General features: G+C 38.8%; 1 protein-coding gene across 2 annotated transcripts in view; it reads left to right on the forward strand.

Moving 5' to 3' along the window:
* NOX4 (NADPH oxidase 4) overlaps positions 1-19,355 on the forward strand; it is a 150,790-nt gene that overhangs the window by 17,429 nt on the left and 114,006 nt on the right. The window contains exons 3-6 of one of the 2 annotated variants that reach the window (XM_084894647.1): positions 10,109-10,219; positions 11,810-11,894; positions 14,586-14,683; positions 18,330-18,357. In XM_084894647.1, the coding sequence (XP_084750773.1) occupies positions 10,109-10,219; positions 11,810-11,894; positions 14,586-14,683; positions 18,330-18,357 (322 nt within the window). The remainder of the gene's footprint in view (positions 1-10,108; positions 10,220-11,809; positions 11,895-14,585; positions 14,684-18,329; positions 18,358-19,355) is intronic. The other variant, XM_084894648.1, reaches the window with a different exon arrangement.

The raw sequence follows: 19,355 nt of genomic DNA on the forward strand, positions 1-19,355 counted from the left end.
GCGTAATATGGCCATTATTTTTATTATGATGATTTCAAAGTATACTAACTCATTGATTTTATTTATTGTGTATCTTTATTATTTGTCCAGTTAATTCTTTATGCTTAATTGATAAAATATATTACACTTTTAAAAAAGATGCTTTTGAATACTGAATACTGATGATATAGTAGAAAAAGTTAGAAAATTTCTTTTACTTCTAAGAAGTAACCATTTGTATCCATATAATTTATGTCATTGTCTACATCTATATCTATGTCTGCATTTTGGTAGATACATATATTGATACATGCATATTGTTAATTCAGTAATATCTCACATATATTATTATTATTTTTTCTTATGCAAGCTTAACTTATTTTTAATAGCTACATAGTAGCCCATAATATGTACCATAATTTGTTTCACATCTTTCTACTGTTGGCCATTTTAGTACTGTTCTTTTTGGTTTTGTATTATAGATATACTGTAGTGAGTATTCTTGTAGAAATTTACATGAACATTTTAATAAGTAGATCTGAACATTATTTTATTTTTAAAAGAAAGGCCATGGTCTGATACTTTGGCTTTATTCAATGTTAGTTATTGTTAAGAAAAAAAATTAACTTGACTGACAATTTCTCTATTATACTAATATTAGATTCCTGGTGCACAAAATTTTGTGCACTCTGGGTGGGGTGGGGGTCCCTCAGCCTGGCATGTTTCCTCTTGTGGTCTGGGACCCCTCAGGGGATGTTCACCTGCTGGCTTAAGCCAGCGCTCAAATATCTCTCTTGCAGACCTGGGCTGTGGCAATCTGGGACCCCTTGATCCTTATCGCCTGCTTGAGGGGAGATGGGTGAGGCTCCTGCCACCCCTGCTGCGCTCTCCAGCTGTGAGCCAGGCTTCTGCCTGTGGGAGCGCACTGACCACCAGGGGATAGCTCCTGCATTAAGCATCTGCCCCCTGGTGGTCGGTGCATGTCATAGCAACCGATCATTCTGCTGTTCAGTTGATTTGCATATTAGGGTTTTATTATATAAGAAGATGTCATTTTACACTTGATTAACTGTATTGTTTTATCAGGAGTGGGACTAGTGTGAGCCACTGCATGTTGACCAAGTAAACTGAAGAGTTTGTCAGAAGAGTCTAAGGCTTAAATTCAGTTCCCCTACCCCTCCTTATCTGTAGTTTTGCTTTCCACAATTTCAGTTAGCCATGTCAACTGAGGTCTAAAACTATCAAATGGAGAATTCCAGAAGTAAACATTCATAAGGCTTAAATGGTGCATCTTCCTGAGAAGCATGATAAAATCTCTGTTCTGCTGTGTCTTGCTTTGGTATGTGAATCATCCCTTTGTCCAGAGAATGCACATAGTATACGCTCCCTGCCTGTCAGGCACTTAGTAGCTCTCTAGTCTATGTTATCAGATCAACTGTTGTGTTATTGCTGTGCATGTCGTTATATAACCCTATTTTAGTTAACAGTGCTCCATTCACATAATTTTCATCACAGTATATTGTTACAGTTATTCTGTTTTATTATTAGTTATTGTTGTTAAGCTCTTACTATATCTACTTCATGAGTTAAACTTTATCACTGGCGTGTACATACAGTTGTCACTTGTTATCTGCGAGGGTTTAGTTCAGGACCATTGAGGATACCAAAATCTGCAGATGCTCAAGTTCCTTGTTTAGCCCTTCATGTCTGTGGGTGCAAAACCCAGAGGCACAGAGGGCCAAATCTATGGAGAAAAACATGGTATACATATGGTTTGGTACTGTCTGAAGTCTTAGGCATTCACAGAGGGTCTTAGAATGTATCTCCTGTGGATAACAGGGGACTACTGTTTATGTGCATCATAAGGTTTAGGTAAATTGTCTGTACCTAATGATCCATTCAGCCATTTGGAATGAATTACAGTTTATTATGTCGTGTAGGGACATTCATGAACTTTGGATATACCCCAAGAGCTGAATTGGTAGTTTATTTTGGGATTTAAAAAAAAAAGAAATAATTACTCCAGTTATTATTAACTGCTTTCTGGTTGCTCATTAAAATGTTATTTGTTACTGGTTTTATTTGAAATCTTATCAAAATAGCTAGGTTATCCACTTTTGAAATAGGCCTTCATTGAAATGTCATTTTAAAAAAATTCTTAAGTGCAATCTTGTTTTCATGGGATATCCATTATAATCTAAATTATTCAAATGGGTGTTGCTCAGTTCACAGAGTAAATCCCATTCTCCAGAATGGTGGGAGGTAGGGAAGTGGAGGCAGAGTTGCTATCCTGGGCAGTATGGTATGATGGGGAGAGCAGGTCTTAAGTTCTGATCCTAGATATGAGCTAGATAGATCTCTAGATAGTCATCACTTTTAGTTCTGATTCTTTTTTCCCCCCTTAGTTTTCAAAATGAGGGCACTGAAGGGTCATTTTATAGGCTCATTCATACATTCACTTAGCATATGTCTTTGAATACCTACCAGCTACTAGAACTTTCTTTGAATTCTTTATATACAGTTGAGTGGAATAAAGCTCAGCTTCCATAGCTACAACTATAACATCACCCTCTAGAGTTGAGGATGGAAACAATACTGGAAAGAGTGATGTGCAGGAAGCCATGCCAGAAGAGCAATTAAGTTCTGGAACTAGGTCTGGTTTGTGGGTGACCAGGGACTAGAGTGATGATAATAGCATCAGTTGATTTGTTACTATATGCCAGGCATGCACTATATCGTATAAGCTCATCCTATAATAAAAGCCTAATATGCAAATTGATCAAATAGTGGAATGACTGGTAGCTATGATCTGTACTGGCCATCAAGGTGCAGGAGCTCTGCACAGCCTGTAGGCCCTAACCAGCGAGCAGGTGGCAACAGGCCAGCCAAAGCAGGTGCCAGCAGGGGGCCCTGATTGCCCTGCAGAGGGAGACAACTGGTGGCAGCAGCAGCAGCAGGGGATGGGGCCAGTGAGTGGGTGGTACCAGGCCAGCCAAGGCGGGTACCAGAGGGGGGCCCCCCAGTCGCCCCACCAGTCACCCCACAAATCAGCCTGATTGCCAGCCAGGTCTAAGGACCCTACCTATGCATGAATTTTGTGCACCAGGCCTCTAGTTTAATATAAAAACAATTTAGTGTGGATGCAGTATCATTTTTTCTTTTTATAGATGAGGGAAAAAAAAAAAAGGCAAGAAAATCACCTAAGGGTACATGGCTAGTAAAGGTGAGTCAAACTCAAATTTGTCTGATGTCAAAACATAAACAGTGATTGCTAAGTTTGGTTGTACCTCTGGAGGGCCCTGCTCCAGATCTCAGGAATCAGAATTTCAGGAAGTACAGCAGAGGTATGTTTATCTTTCCACAGTTCATCAAGTGATTTCAGTGTACAGTTAGATTAGGGAAATCTTGGGTAAAGATTTGCCTAAAACGATAGGGAAAGGTGCTTGTTGGGTAACAGTGTAAGCAACTGAATGAGTAAGAAAGTGTTGTGGTGTGGAAAGAACTCCAAACAAGGTGTCTGCATTCACATCTGTTCGGGAGAGGGAAGTGCTCTTAGGGAAATGATGGAGAGCATGCACGGAGGCCTGGGTTCCAGCCCTTGCTTCTTTATAAACCAGGGATGTAAGTGGAGGCAAAAAGAAGGTTGGACTGGTGATTGTAAGTCCTCATGAAAGAGCCACCTAAAATAGGGGAAGTATTAGGTATTGTGTAGGCTTTATTTGGATTGAATAAAGAAATTTTCTTGGGGGGAAAAAAGAGTCTAAAATATTGACCTTAATGAGTACAAATTTACATAATTTTAGACAAACATGAAATACCAAATCAGAATATAAAAAATATTTTATAAACAAAACTCTATGGTACTTTTTATCCTTATTTTTCCCCTGGAAATGATTAATTGTTGACTTACCAAGAGATAGCTAGAAAAATGACTAATTATTAAAGTTTACTATTAATACTCCTCTGGCCTTTTCAAATCCCTTTAAATAATAGTTATGTATAGCTATTTGCATGTAGAATGTCTTATTATATTTTCCCCAATTGTTGAGAAAATGCCCAGTTGAAAGAAAAATGTTTACTTAAAAGTTAATTTATCAGAAAAGTACTTTGCAACTCTCTCTAGAGTAAACTATCTCAGTAGGATTTTGTTTCATTTTAATAGCTTTGTCAAGAACTTGGATGAGAATATAGAAAATGTGATTGTAAAACTTTCAGCTAAGGCAAATTAATAAGGAAAAACATCAGAATATAGAATTCATAACAAATTGTATGTAATAAAAGGGTAATATGCAAATCAACCAAATGGCAGAACTACCAGTCAGACCAGTCACTATAATGTGCAATTACCACCAGGGGACAGACAGTTAATGCAGGAGCTGCCCCCTGGTGGTCAGTGCACTTCCACAGGGGGAGCGCTGCTCAGCCAGAAGCCGGACTCACAACTGGCAAGTGCAGCAGTGGCGGCGGGAGCCTCTCCCATATCTGGCAGCACTACGATGTCCGAATGCTGACTTTGGCCAGCTCCCCATGGGCCTAAACCAGCAGTCAGACATCCCCTGAGGACTCCCGGACTGTGAGAGGGTGCAGGCCAGACTGAGGGAACTCCCGACCGCAGTGCACAAATGTTGTGGACCGGGCCTCTAGTCTGTAATAATAAAAGGGTAATATGCTTATTTGACTGACATCATTCCAGTTGTCCTTCCTGGATGAAGCCAGGGCCAGAGTGAAATCTGAGTCCTGGGTGCCTGCTGGTAGCTGGAGGAGGGAAGCCTGGGTCCTGGGTGCCAGAGGGAAGCTGGTGCTGGCAGCCCAGGGAGGGAAGGGGCAGGGGGGTTAGTGTGGGACTACCAAACAACTGAACACACAGGCTGCGTGGGGCGACCAGGCTGGCAGGGGTAGCTGTGAGGGGCGGCCAGACCAGCGGGGGGAGAGGGGCAGTTGGGAGTGACCAGGCCAGCAGGGGAAGGCAGTAAGAGGCAACCAGGCTGGCAGGGGAGGGCCAGTTAGGAGCGACCAGGCCAGCAGGGAGGGGGCAGTTAGGAGTGACGAGACTGGCAGGGGGGACTATGAGGGGTGATCAGGCCGGCATGCAGAGGCAGTGAGGTGCTATCAGGCTGGCAAGGGAGGCAGTTAGGGGCGACCAGGCAGGCAGGCAGGTGAGCGATTAAGAGCTAGCGATCCAGGATTGTGAGAGGGGTGTCCGACTGGATCCCCAGGATTGGGCCTCAACCGGCATTCAAACATCCCCCGAGTGGTCCCGAATTGGAGAGGGTGCAGACTGGGCTGAAGGGATTACCCCCTCCCTGCATGAATTTCATGCACCAGGCCTCTATTATAATAAAAGGGGCTAAAAGTTCTTGTATTGATGTGTGCTCTCTCACACCTCCATTTTTTCCCTATAGGATAGCGGGGGTTATTGCTTAGTGATACTTCATGCGAGAAAATCTATATGTTGCAAACTCAAGATGATCCATTATGTGACATAGTTACATGAATAAGCAGACCATGTCCTTAGTAAGGGAAATGATGATCTTCAGTGCTGCTGTGTCCACTTAGTCTGTGTAGAGCACGTGGTGTCTTGGGAAAGGACACTGAGATGATCAGGGAGTCTTAAAATTGTATCAAGAACCTTATAAGCACCCAATTTGTTTAGCATAAAGAAAAAGAAATTGGGCTAGGAGATCATTTCACTTTTCTCTTCAATGTTTGAAGGTCTGTCTTGGGAATATCTAGAGTAACCTAGTGAGTGGAAGTTACAGGGACAGATTTCGTCTAAGTGTAGGAAAACAAAATAGAAGACTTGACAATGGGATAAGCTGTTGTCTCTGGGAAAATGTAACCTTCAGTCAGGGTTGGGGGTAGACACTGGGTGGATAGTGGGATGTGGGTTAGGCTGTTCTGTGTGTGTGTGTGTGTGTGTGTGTGTGTGTTTCTCCAACTTTATAAATATATTTTAGTGAATTAGCAAAAATAAATTTAGTAAAATATTTAGTCAAAACTGACCCCCCCCTTTTTTTTTTAATATCAGACTTAGATATAATTGCCATAAAATGTAGTCCTTGTCTCAAACAAGGAGTTTTGTGGTGATTACACAAGGTATTATAATTGCCAAAATTACTTAATTCCAATTGGTTTTCCACACTTCATTCAGAGTAATCATTACCAAATACTGGTCTCTTCATACCGCCTCCTTGCTTAAGGCACAGTCACTCTGCATATCATTAGAATAAAGCTACCCATTCTTTTTTTTTTTTTTTTTTTAATATATTTTATTGTTTTTTTACAGAGAGGAAGAGAGAGAGAGAGTTAGAAACATCAATGAGTGAGAGACATCGATCAGCTGCCTCTTGCACACCTCCTACTGGGGATGTGCCCACAACCAAGGTACACGCCCTTGACCGGAATCGAACCCAGGACCTTTCAGTCCGCAGGCCGATACTCTATCCACTGAGCCAAACCGGTCTCAGCTAAAGCTACCCATTCTTAACATGGCCCACAAAGTCCAGCAAGGTCTACTGCTACTCACTACTCCAGTTTTATGTTACATCACCCTCCGTTTCCAGTTCAACCATGTCGGCCTTCTAGTAATTTCTCAAGTGCACACTGTGCTCCCATTTGCCACATATCAGTTGTCATGCTGTTGTTTTTTCTGCATGGATGGCCTTCTTATTCCTAGATGATGCCTGCTGTCACCCTCCAGGCCTTGGTTCATTTTTAACTTAAGCAAGGAAGTGTTTCTAACCTTCCTACTGAGATCTCATGTCCTGTCACACATGCTCATACTCTGCATTTCTCATTCACACTATTGACCACTGTTATAATTTACATTTGATTATGTAACTATTTGATTCAATATCTGCTTTTCCTGCTAAAATATAAGCATCCAAAGGCATGTTCTGTTCTTAGTTCACTGTTGAACCCCTGGTGCCTTGCCATATGTGCAAATCACACTGAATGTGTTGAGTGAGTAATGTAAGCGGAACACTTTCTATAAAGTACTGAAGAGACCATTTAGAGAAAGAACGGGATATGGTGACCCTAAGGCGATAAATCCATCTTATATAGTGCTTGCATTTTTAAAGACTTTTTTCCCCCCACAAAAGTCCTAAGAGCTAAGTATATTACATTATATTAACTTTACAGATAAAGACATTTTATCTTTGTCAACTTTACAGACTAGGGTAGTTAAGCAGATCAAGACTCATAGTTATTAAGTAGAAAATTTAAGGTAAGAAACCATGAGTTTGAGATTTTTAGGAAAATAACCAGCTACTTGATATACCCAGGTGTTAAATTCATCACTTTCTTCAAATGGCATAGTGTCTTACAATTTTTTTTTAATAGGACTGTCTTAGTTTGGGCTGCTATAACCAAATACCATAGACTGAGTAGCTTACACAACAAACATTCACTTTTATGGTTCTGGAGGCTGGGGAATTCAAGATCAAGGTACCAGCAGACTCACTGTCGGGTGAGGGATCTTTTCTTGGTTTGCAGTCAGACATCTTCTTGCTGTGTCTTCCCATGGAGAAGAGGGAGGAGAGCTCTGGTCTCTTCCTCCTCTTTAAGAGCACTGATCATAACATGGGTTCTCCCTTCATGATCTTATCTAACCCTAACTACCTCCCTAAGGCTCTACCTCCACATGCCCTCGCATTAGGTTTCCACATGTGAATTTTGGGGCACAAACATTCCGTCTATATAGCAAGAACTAAGCTATGTTTTATTAATATCTATCTAAATTATAATTTTAGTTTTAAAAATTACATATGGTATTCTCCATTATATTTTAGAGACCTTGACAGGTAGGATTTTAAATGAGAAAGTAACACTGCCATCTAGTGACAACTAACCTGAATGAAATTTGAAAACTAGACTAGCTGGTTAAGGTCCCAAGGAATGGTGAAGCAAGTTATTCCCAGGGAGTGGGAAGGGCACATAACTTAGGCAGTCAATTCTTTTCAGAAGCCATTTGAGGAAGTTTATTCTTAAGGAGGTCATGGATGAATAATAAACAAAGCAGATGCCCTGGTTTGTAGAATGTTACCCAGGTAGTAAGCTGATGATTGTGCCACTTTGCTTTGATCTGTCTCCATTTTCCTCACTCTCGCCACAGCTTCTGAATGAGGGAATTTGTACTCTGATAACCTAACAAAATGTTTTCATCTTAGTTGAAAGAGCTAAGCACATTCAAGAACAAACATAGATGAGGAAATGAGTCCTTGGTAAAATTTCTGGTTAGATGTTGCAGCATCTAAAGGAAGAAGTGGAATGCCAAAATAAACTTCAGCTGTCCCAAGGGAACACTTAGAGCCACTTTGAATTAAATTGCTGAGTGATTTAATGTAAACAACATAATAAAACACTCCAGAGACACAAAAATAGTTAGAAAATGAAGTATAAGAATTTTCTTTAATGTATTGAACCACAAGGAAATTTGGATAACTTATTTGTATCTCTTAAGTCCTAAATTTAATATGGTAGACTTTTAGCTGATGTATTTTAAGTGAATTATTGTCCTAATACATTAATATTGCCGGAAAAATATTATCTAAAATTCCTTGAGTTAAAATTTTTTTTTAATGTACAGAAGCCAGGTCAAAAGATATAAAAATTATTCTTTTTCTCTGGAGGCCTAAATAACAAAAACCCATCATTTTCAAAGGATAATTATATTTCTGATCAAGGTGAGAAAATTATACTTAACATTTTTAAAGATAGTCTGTAGAGGATTATTCTATTTGTCCAGTTACTGGTAGATATAATGAACAGTCTCCCTAAGGTGTTCTGACTTATGATGTAGAAATAGCCTAACTGGAAATATTAAATTTTTTATATAAGTCAATGAAAATTATTGGTTTTCTGACACTACTTATTACCTGGTTTCCCCTTCAGGAATAATATTTCATATACTGACAATAAAGACTGTGCAATAGACTTGCTATTTCACCAAGAGTTAAGTTGGAAATCTCAGGGCACGAACCATTTTAAGATTAAGATAAGAAAAGCATCTGAGTTGCACTTATTTCTTAGCCAATATCCTTAAAATAATAATGCTATGTTTATTTCTGGAAAAGTGTACAGATATGACCTTGTCTCTTGTTTTCATGTGATAAACTATTCATATGAAGACTGTGGGTAGTACCAGACAATAGCAGATGACAATCTAGCAAGAATTGGATTAAAATTAGTTGCCAAGAAGCATTGCATCAATACTGAAGGGGCGACAGATTTTTTTTTTTTTTGGAAAAGTATGTTGTGCAATGTAGTTTTGATTAGCTTTGCATGAGACACAGCTGATCTGGGACCTCTCCTAATTTTGGGTCAGGGTCAAACTCTAGACTTGTGCTGACGATGAAACCTGAAAGATGGGTAGTTAGTAAGGTGAAGAGCTTACAGGCAGGTGGTGGTGTGGAAGGGGGCTCAGAATGTTCTAGAGAGAGAATGTCAACTGCAATTAGAAAAAAAACAACCTTAAATATATAGAGAAAACATAAACACAAAGCTCGGTTTGAAGTTCTTGGTATCTAATTGACAAACAGAGGATTCAACACTGCAGTAGTGTGGAAGTGAATATATGGAGGCTATCTAGGATTCTTTTTAAAAAAAATATATTTTATTGATTTTACACAGAAAGGAATTGAGAGGGATAGAGAGTTAGAAACGTCGACGAGAGAGATACATCGATCAGCTGCCTCTTGCACACCCCCTTCTGGGGATGTGCCCGCAACCAAGATACGTGCCCTTGACTGGAATCGAACCCGGGACCTTTCATTCCGCAGACCGACGCTCTAACCACTGAGCCAAACCGGTTTCGGCTCTCTAGGACTCTTGAACAGCATGAACAGCATGAACAGCATGGTGGGGCAGAACAAGAAATGGACTTTGTGCTGGAAGAATGTACTCAACCAGAATAACAGTAGTAGAAATGAGAGGTCTAGCTTTTATGGCAGTGCTGGAGCAGAAATAAACCAGTTTCTCTTAGGGTTTTGGTGAGGGGAAAGTGGGAGGTTATTCAACACTCTGGGCATTTACCACAATCCTTAAAGGGAGCAGGGTGAGGTCTGCAGCATGTTTGCAGTGTACCCGTGCCTTTGGCTGTGTTTTGACCCTGGCTTTATTTGTTCAGCTAGGATTGTGTCTAAGCAGAGCCTCCGCATCTGTTCTTAACCTCAACTGCAGCCTCATCCTGTTACCCATGTGCCGGACACTCCTGGCTTACCTTCGAGGATCCCAGAAGGTAAGAAACATAGAATTCTAGTCACAGGTCGCAGCATACAAATCCAGTGCAACAGCAGCAGGTTAGTCCTGCTTAGTTCTCCTGGTCTGATTTTCTGCTAGAGCCATTGCTTCAGCCATGACAGGGAAGACCATGTCACCTGCCAAGATGATTAGTGAACTATTCCAGAAAACAGCACTAAAGGCAGAGGGTTATCGAACAAATTACTAATAGTGGCATCAAGTGCTATGCTAAGCATTTCTCATATTTAACTGTGAAGTCTCACGGTGATTCTGTAATCAGACATTGCAGATGCAGAAGCTGAGGAATACAGGGTTTAAGTCACTGGAAGATCATGAGACCAATGAAAGGCAGAGCTAAGATCAGTCCTCGTTCTGAGCTCTTTCTACAGTACTCTGCCTCATCACGATCCTGTTTTTCATTTAGTTCGGTCCCTGAGAGCACACTCCAGCCCTGTGGCTTTTGAGCAATGCACAGAATGAGTATTAGTGTTGATGGCAATTTATCTCTTAAAATACATACCCGTTTTGAGCAACGTAATAGGCTTAGAAAATGTCTTGATTAAATAGTGGTGTCATGTGTGGATATTTAGTGTAAAATGAAGGATTTAAGAACAGACAAGCACTTTGAAATTCTTTTTGTTAATTATCCGTGTGTGTGTGTGTGTGTGTGTGTGTGTGTGTGTGTGTGGTGTATGCTGTATTGTGGTCATTCCTTTCTTCTCTAAGATGGTAAGACACTGCTGCTAGATACTGATATTTGAAAAGGAGTTGTAAATGTGAGGTCACTTTGCTGTCCTGTGAACTTTATATGACTGGATTTACTACAGTAATACTGCTCAACCTTTCCATGTGATTACATTTAGAAACTCTACTTTTAATGTGGCAATTTGTGGAAATAACTCTTGGTTGCCTACCACTGTAAAATGTGGGTTGTGATCTCTGCGGCTGGCTTTTGGCTCGGCATGAAGAAAAAGGAGACAAATGGCAGGAGATTACAAGTGCCCATCTAGGTCTCTCAGTATTTAATGTCTTAAAGAATTGTCCCTGAGTGTGAAACATAGTTATTTAAGATGGTTGACATTTTATTTTCCTTAAGATCAAACAGGCAATTAAATGAAATTTATTTCTTTTAAAATATAACCTTTCTTTATTTTTACTGCAAAAGGAAATCATATATATAGTGAAATCCAAAAATTCCAGAAATATCTGAAATAATCAGTGAAGGTTTCCCCTAGCATTTCTCCTTCAGGACAACTGCTGATTACAATTTGGGGTAAATACCTATGGATAAGTTAACATAGAATGCTACTAATTTTAAACAATATAGGATTTTATGTTTTATAACTCTTACCTAACAATAAATCTTACACATTTCTCAATATCAATAATAAGTCTGCTCACATTCTGTTTAATGGTTTGACTGTTCCCTTGATTAGATATATCATAATTTGTCTCACTGGTTTCTAACTTGATAGGCTTCTGTCATGTTTCTAAAACACTGATACTATAAAAATGCTGTAGTGAAAAGCTTTGCACACATACATTATTTACTGCATCATTTTTACAATAGTAAATGGTTGTTGTTTAGGTTCCAAGCAGGAGAACCAGAAGGTTGTTGGATAAAAGCAGAACATTCCATATCATCTGTGGTGTTACTATCTGTATTTTCTCAGGTGAGGAAACCAAAAGCTGTTAACTATTATGTTATAATCATATTTTATAAATGGTATTTTTAATTATTCTATAAATTATTTACTATCACAAACCCATGATTTTCTTAATACTTAAGCTTAATTTTCTCTTCCATGTTTTTAAAGAGGATTGTCTATTGGTGCTACAAAAAATGTGTGTCTTTTTTTTTTATTTAATATATTTTATTGATTTTTTGTACAGAATGGAAGGGAGAGAGATAGAGAGTTCGAAACATCAATGAGAGAGAGTCTTTTATCAGCTGCCTCTTGCACACCCCCTACTGAGGATATGCCTGCAACCAAGGTACATGCCCTTGACCGGAATCGAACCCCTGGGCCCATCAGTCCCCAAGCTAACGCTCTATCCATTGAGCCAAACCGGTCCCGGCAAAAAATGTGTGTCTTATGCTAAGTTTGACCTCCAAGCTAGTAATGATTGTTTCCTAGAGGTAAATAATTTAATTTAAAAAAGATTGAAAGAAGCAAACTAAAAGTTTTTAAGCTCTACAACTAATGATATAATAGGAGTGTAACTGCAGCAAAATTGGATTGAAAAATGTAAATTCATTGAGTACGATACCACCCAAAATTTTATTTGATAAATATTTCCTTGAAAATGATACTTACATAGAAGAGCATATTTCAGAAATTTGTGGAAATTGATCCCGCTCAATTCTAAGTTGAAATATAAAGTGAGAAACTTTTTTTTTCAAGAATCATTTTAAAATAAATATTTATCCTGAGTATTTATATAATACTTTAAAATACTTTGGAGCAGAAAGTAATAAATATATGATTAAGTGCATAGACTCTGGAGATGGATTTTGTAGGGTTTATCCCCAGCTGCCCTTCTGCTCAGAGAACATGAGTATGAAGTTCTTAGGGTAGAATTTGTTATGATAGTTTACAGTCTGAGGGGTAATTATCTTAGTGGCATAGCCCCTGACATTTTTATCTGGTTGTTATTTGTAGAATAGATCTATTTTGGTGCTAGGGACCTTTGGTCTGAATAGTTATGTAAGGCAATTTTGAACCAGGAGTGTTTGGATACAGCTATTACCAAGATATATTAGACTTTAAGCTTTTTAATAATTACCAAGCATTTCTTCACTTTCTCATTCCTGAACATCTATCTTCCCATTGGTAGTTGCCTCCTTTGGAGGCGAGAGATGGAGAGAGGCTCCGGGATGGGATTAGAACTCCTATACAGCCACATCTAGGGATGGAGTACACATCAGGAAGAGATGGGGGCGAAGGGTGTGATAAGGGTTAGGGATAGATTAGAGCTAGGGAAGGGGATCATGAAACACTGGCACATTCATAGCTTCATTTGTTCTCAACCATACTTGCATTCAAATATTTTGGTTCAGTTGCAGAATAACCACTACTGAGGTGGTGTAGAGTATTGCCATGAATGAGCATGTTTCCAAGGGGGTCTGCATTCTGCCCCTCGCTAGTAGTCTGACTTAGCTAAATTATTGTTCTAATCTTAGTTTTCTTATCTGTAAGACAGGGATGATTCTACTTACCTCAGTGTTTTATTGTTAAAACTAGAAGCCTGATGCATGAAAATTCATGTTAGAATGGGCTTTCCTTTCCCTGGCTGCTGGCACCATCTTTCCACTCCAGCCCAGCCCCTTTCCACTCAGGCCCCAGAGCCACCTCTTTTCACTCTGGCCCTGCCTTCCTATGCTGCCCAGAGGCCCTAAGAGACCAGGATGGGACAGAATGCCCCCATCACTCGGCTCCTGCGTATGCAAATTAACCACCATCTTTGTTGGGTTAATTTACATATCACTCTTGATTGGCTGGTGGTGTAGTGGAGGTACATTCAATTTACATGTTTGTCTATTATTAGGTAAGATTGCTATACAGAGTGCCTGGCATAGCTTTCTCCCTGCTGACTAAAATTAGAAGCTTTTAATTCTTTTGACCTAAAAGGCCTTATAAAGAAGGAGAGTGTATCTCATACAGATACCACCTAGACCTTATATTTAGGAGAATTCAGAAAGAATGGCTATTCCTCAAAGGAAGCCTTTATGCTTTTGACCATTAAGTATGTAGTTAACATAAATCTTTAATTTTAAATAAAGGTAATTTTTTACTATTAATTTCTGAAGTGCTGAAGCCATAGGAGATAGTTTTGCTTAAATAATGTTTTATACCTGTGCCAAAGTTGAGGCTCACTTAAATGTTCTTTATTTTATATATTTGAAACTTTGCCATTGCTTGTTAATTAATCCACTTTAGTTCTCTGATCACCTTTTTGTTGCTGTTGTTAATCCTCACTTGAGGATATTTTTTTCATTGATTTTCAGAGAGTGGGTCCCAGAATGGTGAGAGTGCAGGCTGGGCTGAGGGACATTCCCCAGTCCCCGTGCATGAATTTCATGCACTGGACCTCTAATATATATATTTAATCGTGACTTACAAAGGTTCTTTTATTTTAGCCTTTGAAAATTCAGTTTCTTTACTTGATTTTTTTTATACTGAAACTGTCTATAATTAAGATTGCTTGTGTCTTTAAAACTCCCCTTTTAAATTTAAAATTTTATTGCTCACGAAGCTGTCAAAGTTTGATCCTGTATTTACTTAGAGGGAAAAGCTGACTCCTCTTCATAGAACATTCCTGAAAATTAACCCCACTGATTTGTGCCTGGTGCAATTCTGTAGGTGTGCACGTGGCTGCCCACCTGGTGAATGTCCTCAGTTTCTCAGAGAACTACCGTGAGGATTTCCTTGAACTGAATGTAGCAAGATACCGAGACGAGGTGGGTGGTGTCTGTCTCCTCATTTGTCTTCCACTCATCATGAGATGACTAATGAGGGCAAGCCATTTTCACAGAAAATTTGTACCTTACTGCTTCTTTTGAGTGCTCTTAAATGCAGTTGTCAACTTGAGTTTTATTCCTTTTCCATTGGAAATAGAGGTAATTAATGTTTTGCAGTCTCCTCTGCTGGAAATGGGAGTTGGACGAGTGTCTGCTCTTTTTGATGAGCAGTGTTCAGATGGTTGCCACTCAAGCCTGCCTTCTGCCTCCCAACAGCTTTTGTCTAATTCCTGTCATGCAGTGGGGACTGTCCACAGTGCCATTCCAGGGTAACAATCCTTAACTCAGAAACTATGCTTGGGGGAAACAGGGCAGAAAAACAGGTTGATCATTTGAGGGTCCTGGATAATCAGGACATTATTGAGTTTTTTTGTTTGTTTGTTTTTAAAAAAATATATATTTTATTGATTTTTTTTTCAGAGAGGAAGAGAGAGGAATAGAGAGTTAGAAACATCGATGAGAGAGAATCATCGATCAGCTGCCTCTTGCACACCCCCCACCGGGGATGTGCCTGCAACCAAGGTAAATGCCCTTGACCGGAATCGAGCCTGGTACCTTTCAGTCCGCAAACTGACGCTCTATCCACTGAGCCAAACCGGTTTCGGCCATTATTGAGTTATAATGATTCATTCATTGGTTTTGTTTTTTAATCCTTGAAACAGGTGACCTTGAGCTGAATTCTGTGGCAGGCAATACTTGTCTTAGGGGTGCCTTTCTCCATGTGCAGCTGCCCATGAAATGAAATTATGTGTGGGAGGGGCCAGGCCAGAGCCTGGTGAGCAGCATATGCACAGCCCTGGTTAGATCTCTGTGGCTCAGTATTTTCATCCTGTCCCCGGGCTGCCCTTGCTTCATGCCAAGATAGCATTAAAACCCCACTGCTCCTTTTTCCATCTGACAGAACCCTCCCTGTTCTGCTAAGTCTGGTAGTGACTTAATGAGATATTCTCCTCTCACTCTCTTTTCTCCTCCACATATCACCAGTTTTAGCTAGATTAATATTGCTCATATGTTTGGCTCCCTCCCAAAACAAAACAAAACAAAAAAATAGCAAACAGAAACAAATCTCAAAACCGAAATCATAAGCAGCCTTTGATAAATCCTTTGACTATAATAGTGTTTTTGAAGCCACCGGTATGATTTAATTGAACTGGTTTTGGGTCAGGCATTGTTATTTTTTTCAAAATATATTTTTTATTGATTTTCAGAGAGGAAGAGAGAGGGGGAGAGAGAGAGATGGAAAACATCAATGGTAAGTGAGAATCATTGATTGGCTGCCTCCTGTACCCCCCCTACTGGGGATCGAGCCTGGGCATGTGTCTTGATCTCCTGATTCATAGGTCGACACTCAACCACTGAGCCACACCGGCCAGACAGGCATTGTTATTTTTAAAGAGCTCGCTGGGTGATTGTAGTGTGCAAGAACCACTGGAAAGTCCAGCTTTATAGCAGGACAATGGAAGTTCTTTCATGTAATGAATTCAGATCAGAGCCACCACTTCCCAATTTACCACCACATCCATCCAACCCTCTGTCCTCTGCAATTTCCTGTTTTAACTTTGCCTTCTTTGCTTCTCTCTTTTGTTTTATAATTCATATGTCTTTAATAACTATACTGCTAATATTTTTTAAAAATGTAATATAATTTTGTTTAATATTTTAATACATGTAGTCATTAATTTTATTTTTTATTTTAAGAGGGATATATGCTCAGTGTAAAATACTTTAAAACTCCCAAGTACATGAAAAGTAAAGCTTTTCCTCCCAAAATAGCCACAGTTAATAATTTTATGTTTTCTCTTAAGATATTTTACATGGTATTTTATGATCCAGATTTCTCAGCAATTTACTTGTTTCCATAAATATATGTAATGTGGCTTGCTATATTAGAAATATATCTTATTCCCTTCTTATTAACAGGCTATTATATCTTTTTAGCCTTTTCCTTATTCACAGATGTTTAGGTTGATTTCTAGTTTTTCTATGATTTACTCGCCAATAAATTATTATTATTAATAATATTATTATTATTATTGGTACATTACTGCTAGGCATTTTTATAGAAGTAGCATTTGGTTTCAAAGGCATACTCATTTTTAATTTTCAATGGACATTGCCAAATTTCCTTTCAAAAAAGTTCACCAGTTGATATACTTCTACCAAGTTTATCAGAATGCTTATTTCTACACCTCACTTAAAAAAAAAACACAACACAAAAACATTTTGCCAAACTGATGGATGAAAAAAGGTAACTAATTTTTTAAAATTTATATTTCCCCCTTTTTTAGTTCCTTCCTTCCATTGTCCCATTTTATTTCCATTTCCTCTTTTTTAAGATAAATATTTTTTATTACCTTGTAGATAAAGGCAATGTGTACTAGATAAAGATGAAAAATACACACACATATGTTGCATGAAAATACAGATATATTCTTCTATGAATTGTCTCTGAAAAGAATAGGTTTGTGCCCTTCACCTATTGTTCTTGCTTTCTGCTTTCACTCTGCCTCCTCCAGGTCTTCAGTGATACATACTTAAACTTGTGATGGCGGCAAATTCTTGGCCTCGTTGAATCTGCCTCATCTTGTCATCTGTGAAACCAACTCTTACTCTCACGTTCCATCTTTCTTCTGTGGCCATATTAATTGTTCCATCTTCTGAGTTCCCATAGCTGTTTATCCCACTTCATTCAGCTCATCTTCTATTTTTAGCAGTTGTTTAAACATTGGGTTGCTCTATGTTACTCTTTAGCCAGGTGTAGAAGGCAGTTGACCTAAGCTGGATCAGGAGCTATTCCTAAGCCAGTGGTCCGTACTCAGTGCCCCTGGAATTGTATTTTACAGAGCCTTCCTACTTTGTAAATACCTGGCCTGATCCCAGACTCAGTGGAAGCATAGGATGAAATTCACAAGTTGAGCAGTATCAAGCACTATTAGGCTGAAAAAAAAAATCCACAAATTTACTGGGGATTAATCTAAGTTTCCCAGAAGATAGAAAAGCAATTGACTAAGATTCATTACACCATGAGATAAGTAGTTTAAAGAAAACACAATATTAATGCTTTATTTTTTTGAGTAAGGGGAACCTTTTTATCCTCATTACCTTTCACGATGTTTGAAACATAAATTCTCAATTAGTAGTCTTTGCACTGAATTTACAGTGTACCAACCCTTCCTGGATGTTTTATCACTTTTGAGTCCCACTGTCTTGATACATTGTAGGGGTAGTTTGGTAATCGTGGTATTAATGTTTCCACATTATAGCAAAAAATATTGAGTTTCAATTTGGTCAAAGAGTGGACTTCAGACCACAGCCCCTGGCTTTTCATTAGCCATCAAGTTGAAGCTTAAGCCTTCGCATTCCTCATCCTCTCATTTCTCAACTCAGAGATGGATAGACTTCTCTAAGTTGAATTTGTACTTGTTATAATCTACTTTAGCATCATGAAACCATTATGAAACTTGATGGGAGAATAGTATTTTAAGTAATTAATACATGGATCTCACGCCCAGCCCAATTCCTTGTAGAATGTGATATTATCAATGTTTTATCTTTCATTCAAATATTTTCCCCCCCTTTTTCTCAGGATCCTAGAAAACTTCTCTTCACAAGTGGTAAGTTGTTATTCATTGCTCTTTCTTAAAATTCAGGAACATTTTTTTAAAATACGCATCATAAAATTGTATGACAGTTAGATTTATGTTAAAATATAATATATAGACGTTTGCATATCAGAACAAATATTAGGAAGAGTTCAAGCATAAAGTTGCAATGACAACAAAGGGACAAGGCAAGTAGTTGGGGTTAGAATGAAGAGCAAGAGTAAGCAAATGCATTTGTTTTTCATATGTTCTCTCAATGAAAGCAATATAATGCCATATGCTTATTGAGGACCTGCTTTGTGCACTCTGCTGTGGCAAGTACTGTTGGAGATAATACATGTGGAATAGGTTCCTGGCCTCAAGGTGCTGGAAAGGAACATCAAGCACTCTGAGCATCATTGTAGTTCTGATAATTCAGTACTTAGTTGGATATTTTACAATATTAAAACCCATAAAACAGAGGAGAAACAGTCATCAGTTATTTTTCTTGTAATGTGTCCCCTCTTTTACTTGTAATTTACTTTTTCTTCTGAAGCATATTGTCCATGAAATCTCAGTCTAGACTGTTAATTTGTTATTCAAACCATGTATGAACATCCAAAAATTTACTGTGATTTTAGTAAAATTCATACCAAAATTCTTCTCTTTTCAACTTTACATTTATACTGAAAAAGGAGAAAACTGTATTTTGGAGGATTTTTTAGTACATATTCCAGGGATTAGGACTTGTGGGTAGTTGAGATGGATAAAGGCTTGGCTATAACACCCTACTAAGGATCAGACTTGTATATAGAACTGAGGCATGGCCCTGTCAAATGCATTATTTTTATTTTCAATAATTTTATGATGAAAAAGAACAAGTAATCAGGTGCTTCCCCATCCATGTCACAATTATATGGATGGTTAGATTTATAAAATACTAGAGGCCTGGTGCAGAAGTTTGTGCACGGGTGGGGTCTGGCCCACCATCCCTGACCGTAGCCCATTGGGCTAGGGTGGAGGGTTGCAGG

This window comes from Pipistrellus hanaki (genome assembly GCF_964339955.1).
Source record: "Pipistrellus hanaki genome assembly, chromosome: 9".
NCBI classification, from domain to species: domain Eukaryota; kingdom Metazoa; phylum Chordata; class Mammalia; order Chiroptera; family Vespertilionidae; genus Pipistrellus; species Pipistrellus hanaki.